This window comes from Scyliorhinus torazame, chromosome 2 (assembly GCF_047496885.1).
Source record: "Scyliorhinus torazame isolate Kashiwa2021f chromosome 2, sScyTor2.1, whole genome shotgun sequence".
Classification (NCBI taxonomy): Eukaryota; Metazoa; Chordata; class Chondrichthyes; order Carcharhiniformes; family Scyliorhinidae; genus Scyliorhinus; species Scyliorhinus torazame.
The window spans coordinates 384,962,067-384,979,878 of NC_092708.1; the positions used below are offsets into that span (position 1 = coordinate 384,962,067).

The following is a 17,812-nucleotide window of genomic DNA, read 5'->3' on the forward strand; positions in this document are numbered from 1 at the left end:
TTTTTAATAAAATAGACAGGAGCATCACGAGCTTCGTGTGGGCAGGGAAAGTTCCGAGAGTAAGGAGGGGGTTCCTTCAGCGTAGTAGGGACAGAGGAGGATTGGCACTACCGAACTTGGGCGATTACTATTGGGCCGCCAATGTGGCAATGATACGTAAATGGATGATGGAGGGTGAGGGAGCGGCGTGGGAAAGACTGGAGAGAAAGTCCTGTAAAGGGACGAGTTTAGAGGCGCTGGTGACGGCGCCGCTACCGATCTCACCTAAAAAGTTTACCACGAACCCGGTGGTGGCGGCAACATTGAATATCTGGGGACAGTGGAGGCGACAGAGAGGGGTGCGGGGAGCCCTGGTGGGGTCCCCAATCAGGAACAACCATAGGTTCGCCCCAGGAAGAATGGATGGAGGATTTCAGAGCTGGTTCCAGTTGGGAATTAGGAGGGTGGGAGATTTATTTATAGATGGGACTTTTGCGAGCTTGGGAGCATTGGAGGAAAAGTATAAGTTGCCCCGGGGAAATTTCTTGAGATATATGCAGGTGAGGGCATTTACTAGACAACAGGTGAGGGAATTTCCATTGCTCCCGACACAGGGGATACAGGACAGGGTGCTTTCAGGGGTGTGGGTCGGAGAGGGCAAGGTGTCAGAGATTTACCGAGAGATGAGGGAAGAGGGGGAGGAGTCGGTGGGCGAACTAAAAGGAAAGTGGGAAGAAGAACTAGGGGAGGAGATAGAGGAGGGTATGTGGGCTGATGCCCTAAGCAGGGTAAATTCCTCTTCATCATGCGCCAGGCTTAGCCTGATTCAATTTAAGGTGCTACATAGAGCACACATAACGGGAGCAAGATTGAGCAGGTTCTTTGGAGTGGAGGACAAATGTGGGAGGTGTGGCGGGAGCCCGGCAAACCACGCACATATGTTTTGGGCATGCCCGGCACTGGAAGGGTATTGGAAGGGAGTGACGGGAGTGATTTCGCGGGTGGTGAGGGCCCGGGTCAAACCAGGCTGGGGGTTAGCTCTATTTGGAGTTGCGGAAGAGTCGGGAGTGCAGGAGGCGAAAGAGGCCGACGTTGTGGCCTTTGCGTCCCTAGTAGCCCGGCGCAGGATCCTACTCATGTGGAAGGAGGCGAAACCCCCCGGACTGGAGGCCTGGGTAAATGATATGGCGGGGTTCATTAAACTGGAGCAGATAAAGTTTGCCCTGAGAGGATCGGCTCAAGGGTTCACCAGGCGGTGGCAGCCATTTCTCGACTACCTAGGGGAACGTTAGAGGGAAGACAGATGACCAGCAGCAGCAACCCAGGGGGAGGGGGGGGGGGGGGAGGGGGGGTTTAGTTTAGGTCAAAGATAAAGGGGTTTTGTTACTTGTGTATTGTTTAAAATTTCTGTATTGTTATTGCGTTTGCTTTGTAAGAGGGGAAAAATTGTTGTTTGGGAAAAAATTTTCAATAAAACATTTATAAAAAAAAAAAAAAAAAAAAAAAAAAAAAAAAAAAAAAAGGATCCTCTTGGAATGAGTGATCACAGCATGATAGGATTTCAAATTCAGATTGAGCGAGAGAGTGCCATACTAGAGTATTAGCATTGGGCAGAGGTAATTATACAGGCCTGAGGAAAGAGTTGGCCCAAGTAGACTGGGGACAGATAATTGAGGGTAGGACAGTTGAGGAACAATGGCGGATGTTCAGGGAGATATTAAATCCCACTCAATTGAAGTACATTCCTGAGAAGAAGCAGAATTGCAAAAGGGAGAAAAACATTCCATGTCTAAACAAGGAAGTCAAGGAAAGCATATAGACAAAAACTAGGGCATACCATGCTGCAAAGGTTAGTAGTAAGCTGGAGGATTGGGAGAACATTCAGGTGCAGCAAAAGGCTACTAAAATAAAATCAAAAGAGCTAAGATGAACTATGAAAGGAAACTAGCAGAAAACATAAACACTGTTACTAAAAGTTTCTATAAGCATATAAATAGGAAGAGAATAGCTCAAGTAAATGTTGGCCCTTTTTAGGACGATACTGGTAAGGAGCAATGGGGAACACAGAGATTGTGGAGGCACTGAACTAATAGAAGGTAATACAAATTTTCCAAAAACTACAGTTAATGCAGAGGAACTTGGTGCAATAACCATCACTAGGGAGACATTATTGAATAAACTGATAGGAGTAAGGGCAGTAAAGTCTCCGGGACCTGATATCCTGCACCCTCGGGTATTAAGGGAGGTGTCAGCAGAGATGGTGGATGCATTGGTTATGATATTTCAGAATTTCCTGTATTCTGGAAGGGTCCCGGTGGATTGGAAACATGCTAATGTGGCGCCCCTATTCAAAAAGGGAGAGAGGCAAAAAGTAGGAAACGATAGACCGGTTAGCTTGACCTCTGTGGTGGGAAACTTGCTGCAATCAATCATTAAGGAGGAGATAACTGAACATTTGGAAAGACATTGTCAGCTTGGTTTTATGAAGGGTAAGTCATGCTTGACAAACTTGCTTGAGTTCTGAGGATGTAACCAGCAAGGTGGACAATGAGGAACCTGTGGATGTGAAAAATCTAGACTTCCAGAAGGCATCTGATTAGGTGCCACATAAAAGACTGATCCAGAAGGTGAGATGGCAGGGAACTGGGGGTAGAATACTAGATTGGATTGAGGTTTGGCTGACTGACAGAAAGCAGAGGGTCGGGATAAATGGGTCCTTCTCTGGCTGATTGTAACTAGTGGGGTGCCGCAGGGGTCAGTCCTCAGACCTCAACTATTTACAATCTATATAAATGATCTGCCAACAGGGACAGAGTATAACTTAGCAAAATTTGTGCATGATACTAAAATAGGTGGGAAAGCAAGCAGTGAAGAGGAGATAAAGATTTTACAGACGGATGTAGATAGGCGAGGATATTGGGCCAAAATTTGGCAGATGGAGTTTAATGTAGTTGAGTGTGAGATTACCCATTTTGGCCAAAAAAATAGAAAGATAAATTATTAACTAAATGGAAAGCAGAATCCCTCTGGGCAGAGGGATCTGGGTGTCTTTGTTGATGAATCGCAGAAAGTCAGTGTGCAGTTACAGCATGTAATTAAGGCAAATGGAATTTTCACATTTATTGCAAAAGGACTGAAGTACAAAAGTAGAGAAGTGTTGATGCAATTCTACAGAGTATTGGTGAGACCACATCTGGAATATTGTGTCCAGTTTTGGTCTGCTTATTTGAGGAAGGATGTGGCGGCATTGGAGGTAGTATAGAGGAGGTTCACCAGATTGATTCCGGGGATGAAAGGGTTGACGTACAAGGAGGGATTAAACAGTTTGGGGTTATACTCGCTAGATTTAGAAGATGAGAGGGGATCTGATCGAGGTGTATAAAATACTAAGAGGAATTGATAAAGTAAACGTAGACCAAATGTTCCCCCTTGTGGGTCAATCTAGAACAAGAGGTCACAGATATAGGTTGAGAGGCGGTAGATTTAGAACTGAGATGAGGAGGAACTACTTCTCGCAGAGGGTGGTGAAATTGTGGAACTCGCTGCCCCATAGTGCAGTGGAATTAGAGTCATTAAATGGTATCAAGAAAGAGGTAGATGTATTTTTGATTTACAAAATGGGTTGAAGGGATATAGGGAACAGGTGGGAGGTGGATTTGAGACCAGGAAGAGACCAGCCATGATCTGATTGTATGGTGGAGCAGGCTCAAAGGGCTGAATTGCCTACTTCTGCTCCTAATTCTTCCTATGAACATGGAATTTTTTTTTCTCGCGCACACTCTGGTTTGCATGCCAGCTTTCTCAAAGCAGTGATTCATTCCTGGAGACTCCATGGCAATTCTAGATGACCTTAACATTGACACCTTATTACCTGACTTTGACCCATCTATCCTTCCCACCTCCTCCAGGGACCATGCCCTCAGAGGGCATTGGCGACCATGGAATCCCATTGGATTGGTCCATGATTGCACTTGACAAAGTACTGTGGTGCTTCGCCATTGCCCCCTGAATCGTGACCTCCGAGGTAACTCTCCCACTCTTACCGCCTGCTTTCAGGCCTTTAGTGGAAGGATTCACAGACTGACAATCAACCTGTTTGGCCATGTTATGAACGCGCCTGCCATGGCCACCAGGTCCTGACATGGGACTTGAATCTGTAGCTTCTGGCACACTGCGCCGCAAGACCTTACCCCCATTTCCTTTACTCGATAAAATATGCCAGGTACTTTGTTTCCGCTGCAGCAGCTTGTCTTAGTGGGTAGCTCTCCTGCATTTACATCAGAGGTTTGTGGATTCAATGTCCCACCACTCATCTTGAAGACGTACAGTACTGAGGGAGTGTTGCTCTGTTGGAGGTGCCATCCCTTGGATGAGAAGTTAAACCGATCTCTGCATCTGGTGGGCAGTAAGGGCCCTGTGCCGACTATTTGGAGCCCGTCAATATTTCTCCTGCAAGCAAGGTCGTTAAAGAAAGGAAATCAACAGGGTCGTCGCTGTCAGCAAAAGATGACGCACCTGTTTGGAATGACAAGGTGCCATGGAAATGTTAATATATTTAATCGCTTGGTAGTACAGAAATTGAGTATTGCTCAAAAATAAGAAACATGCTGTCAAAGCTTTTCATCTTGTACTCATCAGTACAAATGCAAGAATACTGGGGGCGATTCTCCCAAATGGAGCCCAAGTGTTCGCGCCGTCGTGATCGCCGTCCCGTTTCACGACGACGCGAACCGGGCTCGGTTATGACCGATTCTGTTCTCCACAGGGGGCCAGCACGGCGCTGGAGCGGTTCATGCCACTCCAGCCACCCTTCCCTGTGCCAAATGGGTGCCGTGCCAACCCGCGTGTGCGCAGTTGGGCTGCGCCAACCTGCGCATGCGCGGGGGACTTCTTCTGCGCGCCGGCCCCGACTCAATATGGTGTTGATGTTCAGGGGCCGGCCACGCCGGAAAGTAGGCCCGGGGGGGGAGAGGCCAGCCCGCCGATCAGTGGGCCCCGATCGCAGGCCAGACCCCATCGGAGGCCCCCCCCCACCGGTGAAGGATCACTTTCCCCCGCCCCACAGGCCGCCCCTGGCCCTTCGCGCAGAGTTCCCGCCGGCAGCGACCAGGGGTGAACGGCGCCGGCGAGACTCTGTCATATCCGCGCAGCCGCTCGGACCATCCAGCGGCCCGAGGCCGGCACCACGCCAACCGCGCCGGCACAAATGCTGCCGATTCTCCGCACCTCGGAGAATCGTGCGCCGGCGTCAGGGCGGCGTGGCGGGTTGCGTCGATTCCCCTGCCCAGCGCGGGTCTTGGAGAATCGCCCCCACCAAATTTCAAAGGGAGCAAATTTTACACAACATGTAAAGGTGCTGATTATTTGGCAAGTCAACTCCAATGGGTCGCGATGTTGCCATGGAGAATACCAGGAAACTATCGTTGGTGCATTCTCCACATCAATACCTCGACCCAACAGAGTTGCCATACTAACCAATTAGCACTCTTTTCCAAGTAGTATAGATTTGTCTTTGAAATTTGGCATTCTTGCATCTGTCCTGATGAGTGCGAGACAAAAAGCTTCGACAGCATGTCTCTTTTTTCCCGTAATACTCAATATATATTTATTATAATCTGAGCCTGGTGAAGTTAAACAAACTGGTACCATTTCAGGAGGACACAGGAACAGAAAGATATTGGAGCAGCATTTGGAATTATTTTTGAAGGTGGCAGGATACATTGAGAAGGCTGTTCAAAAGCATAGCATCCAAAAGCAAGGTTATTGTACGAAATAAGCCAGCATGGTGGCATAGTGGTTAGCATGCTGCCACTCAGCACCAGGGAGCCGGGTTCGATTCTGGCCTTGGGTGATTGTGTGGAGTTTGCACATTCCCCACATATCTATGTGATTTTCCTCCGGGTGCTCCAGTTTCCTCCCGCAGTCCAAAGAGGTGCTGGTTCGGTGGGGTTAGAGTGCGAGGGTGGGAGAGTGGGCCTAGGTGCGGTCCTCTTTCAGAGGGTCAGTGGAGACTCGATGAGCTGAATAGCCTCGTTCTACACTGTGGGGATTCTACGAAATCAAACTTCACCGGGATTCCTGTCCAGAGCAGGAAAACTCCTCAGGATAGGCAGATTCCCAAAATCAAGGGAGGAGAAAACCCAAATGTTGTGTTCAATCGTTCTGTGTTTGATTATGTGAGCTTGTTTCACATTGATGCTCACGGCGCTGGATTAGTTATGCCTTGGGTGTGGACTCAGAGAACACTAAACAAGTTGTAAACGTTGCTGGAAGCTAAAGCTATGGACATTGACCAGACATTTTAAAGCACGATTACACACCGAGTGCAGAGCTCTCAGATATAAAATGTACAATATCCATGACTGTAGTAATGGCTAAAGGTTCGAGGGGCCAAGAATCTGACTGATGTACATTGCTGCCCATGAAGCCCGAACAATAAGTGTGCCTGGCCGGAAGGTGCTGGCAGCCATGTTTCCAGTTCTCCAATCTGAACTAGGGGGAGTGGTGTTTGGGCGTTTTCAAAGACCTACAGTAACTGGGCTGATTGTCGGACAGGCAGAGACGCATAGCAACGCGGGAGAGGAGACGTCTTGATACCACACCCCCACCCTCTCATTCAAATTATATTTGAATGTTCACACACGGTTCTGGAAAAACACAGGCCACTTGATACTTGATAGGTTTTTTTCCTTCAGTGAACCCGACGTGAAGTCAAGGCGGACAAATGGAGTTCCGATACAGACCAGCCATGACTTGATTGAGTGACGGCAGACCAGGCTCAAGGAGCTGAATGGCCTCCTCCACTCCTGGTCTTCCAGAAAGGTTTGCACTTGGGAATAACTACCAACAACAACTTATATTTAACTAGTACCCTTAACACAGTGAAATGTCCCAGGGTGCTTCACAGGAGCATTATAAAGCAACCTTTGACCCCCAATCCACAAAAGGGGCTGGGTTTTACAGCCCCCACCAGGCGTGTTTACAACAGGGGGGGGGGGGGGGGGGGCGCATGTAAAATAGGTCAGTGGCGAACCCACTACCTTCGCACCCACCGCTGGCCCAGTCCCAATAATATCCTAGTTTGGCAGACGGCAAAATCGACAGTCCGCCTACAATATTTAAACAAATAATGAAAGGTCAATTCATCTTGTTGGCAAGCCGATTCACCGAAATAAGTACGCTACCCACGGCTGGTAGGGGGCAGGCAGGTGCAGGTAGGCAGGCTGGTTTTTTACGGCCTGTGTGGGAAAAGAGGGAAAGAGAGGGCTCCTCATTTGGGAGGGTGGCCCACGTGTGTCGGAGGAGGGCACCCTCCGCAAGATATCACCCCCACCTTCCTTCCTCGCTGTTTGCCCTACAAATCACAGCCCGGCACCCCCACCACCCTCTCTCCCCACCCTGGGCTCTTGGGTCCATCCGCATCCTAAACCCCTGGGACGTACCTACCCTGGGGCAGCCATGACCTTCTACATCCCTCTTCATCCCACATGTTGTGACAGTGGTGTAGGCTTCCTTGGGATTGTCAGCTTCTGGTCGGCTTTCAGCAGCCCCCCCCCCCCCCCCCCCACCACCTGTAAAATATTGCCCCAGGAGTTTATTAGATGAGATGACCAAATATTGGACCAAAGATTTAAGGAGTATTTTAAAGGAGAATGAGGTGAGGTAGCGAGGCCAAGAGGTGTAGGGAGGAAATGCCACAGCTTGAGCCTGGGCTACTGAAGGTACATCCATATTTCGGAGGGTTTGGGGACTGGAGGAGATCACAGAGATTGGGAGGGGCAAGGCCATGGAGGGATTTGAAAACAAAGGGTGGGAATTTTAAAATCAAGACATCGCTTGATCGGCAGCCAAGGTAGGTCATCGAGCACGGGAGTGGTTGGGGAGCAGGACTTGCCAGGAGGCAGGTCACAGGCATCAGGGGTTTGGAGGACCTCAAGTTCAGGGCGGGTAGAAAGTGACAGGCCAGTCAGGAACGCATTGGAATAGTCGCGTCCAGAGGTGACGGAGACATGAACGAGGACTTCGGCAGCACAGGAGCCGAGACAGGGCAGTCGGGTGATATTTCAGAGGTGGGAATTGGCAGTCTTAATGGGGCGCGCATGGTCGGTACCTCTTCATGGGAAATGTGTGCCTCGTGCAAAAAGGGGTGGCGGGGGGTGGTGGCTAAGTTCAGTACTTGCTCTGTTTTGTCCTGCGGAAGCAGCGTACATACAGGGGAAAGTGAAGTTCAAGGAGCTTTAATTCCCAGAGAGGACAGAAAATAGGTCCTTAATCGGTATCCAACCTCGGAGCGCGTGACAATCCCCTGGAAATGGTACATCCAGCACTGGGTACAATCAGCATCTGGAGATAGCACAGAATCCTCACGAAAAAACCCTGAAAGCGTGCAACTTGATCAAAAGTGCAGAAATTACGCAGTTGGACGTGTCGCGTACGTCCTGACTCATTGGCTGAATGACTTCAGAAGATATTTTCCTTGGACTCAAAAAAAAAACTATTGCTCTTTTGTGGAATTCTCTTCTCCACCCAACCCCCCCCCCAAACCCGCAACTCCAGACTGACTTGTTGAATGATGCTGTTTTAGAACAAAAACTGTGCTCTCCTAACCTTTGACCTTTCTCTCTCCCGCTAACCTTCTCCCTTGCTCTAGCTTGCTGTTCTGTCCTCAAACTTTCCCTAAATGCAACTTACTTTAAGCATGCATTATTAACACTTGCAATAAAGGTGACCCATTCTTAGCCAATTATTCTACCTCTGTACATCCAGACTGCACGCCACTTTTTACACGCAGAAAGCCCAAAACAAAAAAATGGATTTCTGTTTTTAAAAAAAGTAACAAAAAAAATTGAAGAAGAAATTGCAGTAAAACAGCGATAATAATGTCACCTCATGTCACATTCCCCGGGTGACAGGTAAATAGTATATTTGTGTCCCTCTTGCTCTGTCTGTAGCTGTGCATCTGGGTGTTCATCTCTGAAAAGTGTGTTGGGGGGGTGGGGTGGGGGAAATTAATTGCTTTGGTTTAAACTTTCCTCCCAGTCTCTGGGGGAAAATGATTGCTTTGTCAATAATTTTTCATGTTTTGGGGGCATTAATTTTTTTTTTTTAAATGCTTAAGATTTTTTTTTTTCTTTTTGACTCTGAAACAAACGAAATATCTGTGCTGATAATTTTCTTCTTTTTTTTTGTGAAGCACACAAACCACTTCAATGCGTGGCCACAAATTACTCCCCTTGACCCTCGCTCCCTGCATAACCACCTTGCAACATACCACATGTTTGTATCTTGTTAATCTGGGTTGCTCCCGTGTTACAGGACCACTCGTATCATTTTTCTTTAAGCGAGCCCCCAGAGTGGGTTCCGGTTTCATTTTTTTTCAATGACGACACCTGGATTCAAGGTGTCTCCCGTCAGGTTTCGAGGCCCCCACTCGCCTCCCCCCCCCCCCCTCCCTCCCCTCCCCCCCCCCCCTCCCTCCCCTCCCCGGGCCGTTCACCATGAAGGTTGCTGCCTTTCGACCAGTCAAGTTCTGCCTTCCGTTGCACGTGGGATGCCTGTAGGTTTTGGAGACCTGCATTGAAGTTGGCATTCCGCAAATTCCACCTAGTCCCCAGTCCCCGCCAGCTCCAGAAAGGCAGGGGGGGGGGGGGTGGGGGTTAACATGACTGGCACTTCGGGCAACACGGTGGCGCAGTGGTTAGCATTGCTGTCTCCCGGCGCCGAGGACCCAGGTTCGATCCCAGCCCCGGGTCACTGTCCGTGTGGAGTTTGCGCAGTCTCCCCGTGCCTGCGTGGGTCTCACCCCCACAACCCAAAAAGGATGCACAGGGGAGGTGAATTGGCCACGCCAAATTGCCCCTTAATTGGAAAAAAAAACGAATTGGGTACTCTAAATATTAAAAAACTGATTTGACTGGCACCTGATGAAATGAAATGAAAATCGCTAATTGTCACAAGTAGGCTTCAAATGAAGTTACTGTGAAAAGCCCCTAGTCGCCACATTCCGGCGCCTGTTCGGGGAGGCTGTTACGGGAATTGTACCGTGCTGCTGGCCTGCCTTGGTCTGCTTTCAAAGCCAGCGATTTAGCCCTGAAACACATCAGCGTGCCAAAGCGAGTGGACCTTCTTTTGTTTTTCTCGGCTGTTAAAATTGAAGAAACATTGCATCACACACGGTTTGAAGTGGTTTCGACGTATAGAGGGAGCAGTTGGAACTATTTTAATAATGGTTTATTTGAGGGGGGGTTTTCGGGAAAAGCTGTTGAAGTTTTTTTTAAAAAAAAGAATATTTATCTCTCTCTCTCTCTCTATGGACTGCATGATGAAGAAGTTGCAGTTTAGGGTTTGTGATTTGTCAGTGTTAGAGTTATGTTTTTTTTCGTAGATGGGCATGAATATGCTCAATTGTTTGTATATCCCCCATCCCTTCCTTACAGCTAAAAGCTCTAACGCAGCCAGATCGCTTCGTCCCACCTTTACATGGACATGGCAAATTTTATACACATTCACTCCTATCATCTTCATCTCCCACATAGTGCTCTCATAGGTTGGAACCTGGAAAAATTTAAAATGATCATTACCCTCCCCTCTCCCTCACCCACCCACCCCTCTTCGTCTGCCTCCCTACTTTTAGCAGCGTTGACAAAAATGTACAGTAACCAGTCATCCAGCTGTTTAAAACTAGAAAAGGAACGTTAAAAAAAAACAAAAAAAAAGTTTTAATTTAAAAAAGAAAAGTATCACAGTGTTAAAGATTTTAAGGAAAAGAAAGCATTAGATTTGTAGATATTCAACAAGCAAAAAAAAAAGAGATGTTCAAGTTAACAATGTACAGTCCTTTTTTTTTGTAATACCTGAAATATTTTAAACGACAACAACGAGAAAGAATAATCTATTAGTGCAGAGTTAATTTTCATGTTGTGTGGTGTGGATGTTTATGTGTTGTTGCCTCCCCTTGTAATCATTTTGTCAATGAGCAAATTTTTTTTTTGCTAATAAGTACAAAAAAATGTACGACAATATAGAAAACTTGTCCAAAAGCATCTTACACAACTTTCTTTTCATAAATTCTTTCTTCATGCCAAAATCATGCGGGCAATTTGTTGATGTAAGTTGACTATGAATTACCTGGTGTATATTTTTTAATGTACATGTATATATAGACATATATATATGTATCCTCTCTTCTCTCTCGGATGTATTGTAGGCCGTAATGCTTTTTATTTAATGTGTGCATGTGTTAATTTATAAAAACATAAATTTTGAATCTTTTTCCTCTTTAACTGTTAACGTTAAGTGTATGTGAAAAACTACAATGGTTGGTGTCAGTTTTTATTTTAATTTGCTGTGCTTTGAATAATTGAAAGGACTGCCTTTTCTTTTCAGCTGTAAAGTTATTGCATCTCTGTGTGACGTGATTTTTGGTTTGGTTTTACTTTAAGTGGAGCAGAATGTGTGTGCATGCCCGCGTGTACGTGTTTTAGAAGTCCAGTGTTTCTCTAACTTCCTTCTTTTCTCCTTCAATTCCAGGAGGTGAATTAGTTTTCCCTGTAGTGACAGAAGAAGCCTTAGCAACCCTTCCCCTTGCCACTCGTGCACCTTTCATTCCCCTCCTCCCTACCTTCCGCCCTCTCCTCACCATTATTGAAAGCACCAAAGATTCCCTGTCCATGATCCCTGAGGTGGGGTTACCTTGCTTGACGGAGCAGGACCACGATGATTGTGATGCTGGCTTGGTGATATCTGGTTATGGCTCAGGGGAGGCACTTGACTCTAACCTACCCCCTACTGATGATGAAGATTTTCACACCACCTTGTCCTTGGTAACAGATAAGACCTTGTCCACATCGGCCTTCGAAGGTGGCTACAAAGCGCACGCACCCAAGTGGGAGTACAAGGACTTTAGACCTAACAAAGCGTCCGAATCCGGTAGGACTACTACCACGGCCTCTCCCCCTGAGCTGCTCAGCTCCGCAGTCTCCGCGCCGCCCGGAAAGGTGCCCAAGTTGCCCGCGGGCAAGTTGAATACGCGTGAGCAGAAGCCGCACCCCGGCCTAGTGTTGGTTCCTTTGCCCACTGCGTATGAAGTAGACAGCACCAAGCTGAAGAGTCCCCTAGTCACCTCACCCATGTTCCGTAATGTACCCACAGCACACCCCACGGAGCCGGGAGTCCGACGGGGCCCGGGGGCCTCGGAGGTGGTGCGGGAATCGAGCAGCACGACAGGGATGGTCGTAGGGATAGTGGCGGCAGCAGCCCTCTGCATCCTGATCCTCCTGTACGCCATGTACAAGTACCGGAACAGAGACGAAGGGTCCTACCAGGTAGACGAGACGCGCAATTATATCAGCAACTCCGCGCAGACCAACGGCACTGTTGTCAAGGAAAAACAGCAGAGTGCCAAAGGCAGCAGTAAGAAGCACAAAAACAAGGACAAAGAGTATTATGTGTAGAGGAAAGAGCGGACAAAACAAAAGAGAAGAAAATGAAAAGCAAAAGACAACATAAAAAAGGAGACACAATTGAAATATATATAATAGATATATATATATATATATATGAAATGTGACGGTGCAAATCTGCGACTTGACTTAGATTTTAAACACACACTCAATAAAAACTCTTTTGGGGAACGAAAATTTTGAAACAAAAAAAATCCAAATGCAGCCTGGAGCCTGGGAACTGTGATATGCACTGTGGCGAAACAAAATAAACTTACAGAGTGAAGCTGTACGTGATTTAAGACTATAAACACACCTACACACACCACACACACACACACACACAGCTATCATAGCAACCAGAAGTCTTGTATTCTGGTGATGGAACCTGCAACTGGAGAAGACTCTGCGGCCACCTGGGGGTTTTTAATCCTGGATGCGACTGTTGAGACTATGTGGCGTTTCGCATTTTCTCGAAGTTTATTTTTTTCCTTTTTTTGGTTGTAAAAGCTGTGTAATGATTTTTTTCTCTCAAATGTAAATGTTCTCGCTCATTGCCGTGTGGAGCATGTAATTGCGACATGTGTAGATAGCGTCCAGCCCGAGCATGGACCCTGGGAGAGATGGAGAGTTATGTGGGAGGGAGGGAGGGAGGGGGAGAGATGTGGGGACTGGTGGTGGTGTGTGTATGCGTGCGGTCAGATTCTGTCTCCCCCCTCTCTCCTCCTCTCCGCCCCCCCCTTTCCTAAGAAAACGGGACTTTTGCCGTTTAAACTTTGTATCGTTTCTACATCTCAAATCGTGGTGTCCTTATGATTTGCTGTCTGCAATAAAACTGTACTAGGTATATGAACATTTAACAGAACAAGAGACGAACGAAGAACAGAGATAATTAAAAAGTGGGACGCACGCACAGATCGAGCAGGTCTGTGTCAAGTATTGACTTTCAACTGAGGTGACCACCTTATTGTTTAAGAGCTGTTAACTGTACAACATATTACTCTTAGACTGTGGTAGATAGAAAAACAGCTACTTAAAAACCATAGCTGTGGTTCTGAGTTTCAGTAAATGACTGTGGTGCATGCACATTCAAAAAAAATAATAAAATTAACCACATCATATACAATATGGTGTTCAATTTTGATGAGAAAAAAAAATGGATTCACTGGCCAAGTTTACCATAATGAGTTCTGATTTTAGTAATGTGCTTCGATTGATGTGTGCTTTATCTCCCTCTCTGTCTCTCACTGCCTTTGCTGGATTTGAATTTTCTTTTTGCATCTTGCCTCTTTTGGTCTCAGAGCCTACCTTGAAATCATGTGCCGTGTTACAACTGTTACCAGAACAGTGGGTGGAAGCATGGTCAAAGGGGAAATGCTGTTTAAAGTCACTCGAACTTTGAACACAGTTATATATATATATACATATATTTAAACGATACAAATCTGAATGGTGTGAGTTTTCATGAATCAACAGTCAAACCGTGTCAAGGAAAAAAAAATTTGTTTACATAATTTTATTACATTATTATAATGCTTGTGTACTTTGTAGTTAGAACTATTGTACATACATTTAAGTTGTTTAATCTCTTTTGGTATTTGTATAGTTCCAAACTCTCGCGAAGTTTTTTGCAATGTCTTTCATGTGGAGATACGAGATTGAACCTGGTTTTGACAAGAACCTCGGTACAAAGGTGTACACTTTTCTTTTGTAAAGAAACTGGCACAATTGTTATCATTTAGGTTTAGGACTTCTCTGTTCTCTCTCTCTCTCTCTTTCCCTCTCTCTCTCGCTCGTGTTTGTAAGCCGCATGAATATTCCCTTTTTGAAAACAGTGGTCATCATCGAATACAAATGATCTTTCTTGATTCACATGAGGTTTCTTTGCTCGACACCATTATTTTCTGAGTGTAACTCTGCTTTTCGATTTAACACAAGACGCGGGTGGGTTCCGTAGGTATCAAAGCACCCGTTGGACAACTCAATCAATATATTTAAAGAAAAAAAACAGAAATATTTATACCTCAGTGTCTATTGTTAAAGATTGTCCTGTGGATTTGCTTCCTGGTAATCTTTTCATTTTTTTTTACTGTGAACTCCTGGACTTGGAAAATCTGTATGTGGGCTTTATATCATATTTTATATTATTTTTGATCTGCATCAATGTGAAGATTTTGATTGGGTTTTTTGAGTTAATGTGATGTTATTTCATCCATCTCTCCATCTTCTTTGTTTTTGTTGCATTTCTGTTATATAAACGATATGCTTAGCAATAAAATGTTCTTCCCAAAGCTGGTGAATGTTGATCTACCTTTTCATCTGGCGTCAGAAGCTGTTTTTCAACATTCGGAACCTCTTCTGGCAAAGCATTACCAAGCGAAACACCCCCCCCCCCCCCCCCCCCCCCACTCACCCTCCCTCCCCACCCTTACATGCATCTGACAACATCTACAGTGGCAATACAAAACAGGCATCCATGTAAACCGAGCTGCAAAATCATAGACACACACAGGGCGGCAGTGGAAGAGGGGCCAGATCTATTACATTGAAAAGATTGCTGGGTCCTATTGTCTGCCCAAGCTGAGTGGGTCCATGTGAGCTTAGAGCCGTAGGGTTTTACAGCACAGAAAGAGACCATTCAGCCCATCATGTCTGTGCCGGTCTTCAAGCACCTATCCATTCGAATCCCATTTTCAAGTACTTGGCCCAAGCCATGTGTGCTGCGGCGTTTCAAGTACTCATCTAAATGCTTCTTAAATATTGTGAGGGTTCCCGTCTCTACCACCTTTTCAGGCAGCGAGTTCTGGAGTCCCACCACACTCCGGGTGAAAAGATATATCCTCAAATCCTCTCTAATCTGCTGCTCTTTACCTTAAATCTATGCCCCCTGGTTATTGACCCCTCCAATAATGGGAAAGATTTCTTCCCTCTACTCCCTCATAATTTTGGACACCTCAACCAGGTTCTCCTTCAGCCTTCTCTGCTCTAAGGAGAACAACCCCAGTCAACCCAGCTTCTCTTCACAGCTGAAATGCTCCAGCCCAGGCAATATCCTGGCCAATCGCACCCTTCCTATAGTGTGGCGATCAGAACTGCCCACAATACTCTAGCTGTGGCCGAATGAGCCCTTTGTACAACTCCATCATAACCTCCCAGCTCTTGTATTCTATACCTTGGCACAGTAGCACTGTGGTTAGCACTGTTGCTTCACAGCACCAGGGTCTCAAGTTTGGTTCCCGCTTGGGTCGCTATCTGTGCGGAGTCTGCACGTTCTTCCCGTGTCTGCGAGGGTTTCTTCCGGGCGCTTCAGTTTCCACCGACAAATCTCGAAAGACGTGCTTGTTCAGTGAATTGGACATTCTGAATTCTCCCTCCGTGTACCCGAACAGGCGCCGGAATGTGGCGACTAGGGGCTTTTCACAGTGACTTCATTGCAGTGTTAATGTAAGCCTGCTTGTGACAATAATAAAGATTACTATAATATAGGCAAGTGTCCCATATGCCTTCTTAACCACCTTATCTGTCCTGCTGCATTCAGAGAGCTTCGACATGTACCCCAAGTTCCCTCTGATCCTCTGTACTTCCTAGCTTTGTACCGTCCATTGCGGATTCCCTTGCCTTGTTACTCTTCCTAAACTGATCCCAAGTTTCTCGCTGTCTGTCCATTAACTAGGAGGTGTTAACCCCATTTTTTAAAAGTTAAGAAGTCTGGGGAATTGCCTACGAACGAAGAAAAGCATCCGTGAGGTGTGATCATGTAGTACAGGTTTCCAAAAGGAGCCTTGACTTTCGCGACCACGAGCCATCCAAACGCTCTTTGGAGCCACACAAGTACTATTGAAGTGCAGTGACATCGGAAACGCAGCAGCCAATTTGCGCACAACAAGTTTCCACAAACAGCAATGGTTTTTATGATGTTGATTCAGGAATTAGAGAATAGCCAGGGAAAATCTAGGGGGGGGGTGGCACAGTGGGAATGGCACTGGATCCAGAGGCCCAAGGGCACACTGTGGGGACACGGGTTCAAATCTTACCAAGGCAGCTGATGGAATTTGACTTCAATTAATGAATATAACCGAAATCATCATCAATTGTTGTAAAAGCCCATCTGGTTGCCCTTTAACAAAGCTCACCCAGGCTATTTTCCACCCACTTGTGATTCAGTCAACTTTCTACTCGCATCACCACCATCGCCATTGAATCAACAGTTTTTCAATCACTGCATTGAGTGTTTATAAAAGGTCCTTAAGACCAAGGAGGCTAGTTGATTGTTCCCAAACCGCTTTGTTACCATAGGAACAGGAAGAGGCCATTCTGACCCTCCAGACCGTTCTGACCCAAATCATCAATGCTCTGCACCATCACTCCACCTGGTCACTTTGGGCAGGATTCCCCCCCCCCCCCCCCCCCCCTGCCACTTCGGCAAGTTCTGTAGCGGTGGAGGGGGCCTGACGTTGGCCGGCGGCGGGATCTTGTGGTCCCATCGCTGTCAACGGGGTTTCCTGGTGTTTTCACCCCCGCACCGCCAGGAAACCCGCGGGGGGGGGGGGGGGGGAGGGTCACCATCAGTGGAACCGAAAGATCCAGCCGGCGGGAACAACCAGAAAATCCTGACAAAAATCCAATGATCTTAGTTTCGAAATCTTCAAATGATCTCACCCACCCACCCCCCCCCCCCACCTCTCCCCACTCCCCCACCCCCACTCACTCCCCCACCCACTCCCAAGCTTCAATAGTGTTTTGGAGACGAGAATTCCTGATTTCCATTTCCTGTTGTACAAAGGTGCAATTTCCTGGTATTACCCCTGAATGGCAGCACTCCCATTTTTAGCTTCTGCCCCTTTGCTCTCCCCCATCAGAGGTCATTATTTCCATCCACCGAACACATCAAATCCTTCAATGAACCAAAGCACCTCAGTTAGATGGTCCTTAACCTTCGATATTCGAGGAAATACAAACCCGCTCTATTCAACCTCCCGTCATTATTTAAATCTTTTTGCCTCATTGTCATCCTGCTGAATCAGAACTCACAGCTATTAATCCTTTCCTTTCTCAAGAGATACAAATAGTTGCCACCTTTCTATTATTTACCTCAACGGCCTCCTGTGGGATCACATTCATTGTCCTTTTGTGCAAAAGGAAAGGTTCATCTGGACTTCCTTTCCAATTCCCTTCCCAATCTTCAAGCAAAGACCATCCGTGGAAGTTGGAACTCCGGAGAGCAGAAACTGCCATAAATAGGCAGCAGGTGAGTCAGCGTCTGAAAGGGGAAGTTAATGTTTGAACCTCATGAAGGAACATCCCTCAGGAAAGGGGGCAAAGAGATTTTGCAGCTCAAGTTTGCAAATCATTAAAAACCCAGTCGACAAGTACAAAGTTGTAACCATAACGGC

The 17,812-nt window shown here is 46.7% G+C and overlaps 1 protein-coding gene across 10 annotated transcripts in view; it reads left to right on the forward strand.

Moving 5' to 3' along the window:
- The window catches only part of nrxn3a (neurexin 3a), a 2,368,971-nt gene extending 2,354,675 nt beyond the window's left edge, over nt 1–14,296 (forward strand). For 8 of the 10 annotated variants that reach the window (XM_072493593.1, XM_072493594.1, XM_072493595.1 and 5 more), the window contains one exon: nt 12,130–14,296. In XM_072493593.1, coding sequence (XP_072349694.1) covers nt 12,130–12,431 — 302 coding nt within the window. In that variant the 3' untranslated portion in view covers nt 12,432–14,296. Of the gene's footprint in view, nt 1–11,508 lie in introns of all 10 variants that reach the window. The other 2 variants (XM_072493615.1, XM_072493599.1) reach the window with 2 other exon arrangements.
- The last annotated feature ends 3,516 nt before the right edge of the window (nt 14,297–17,812 follow it).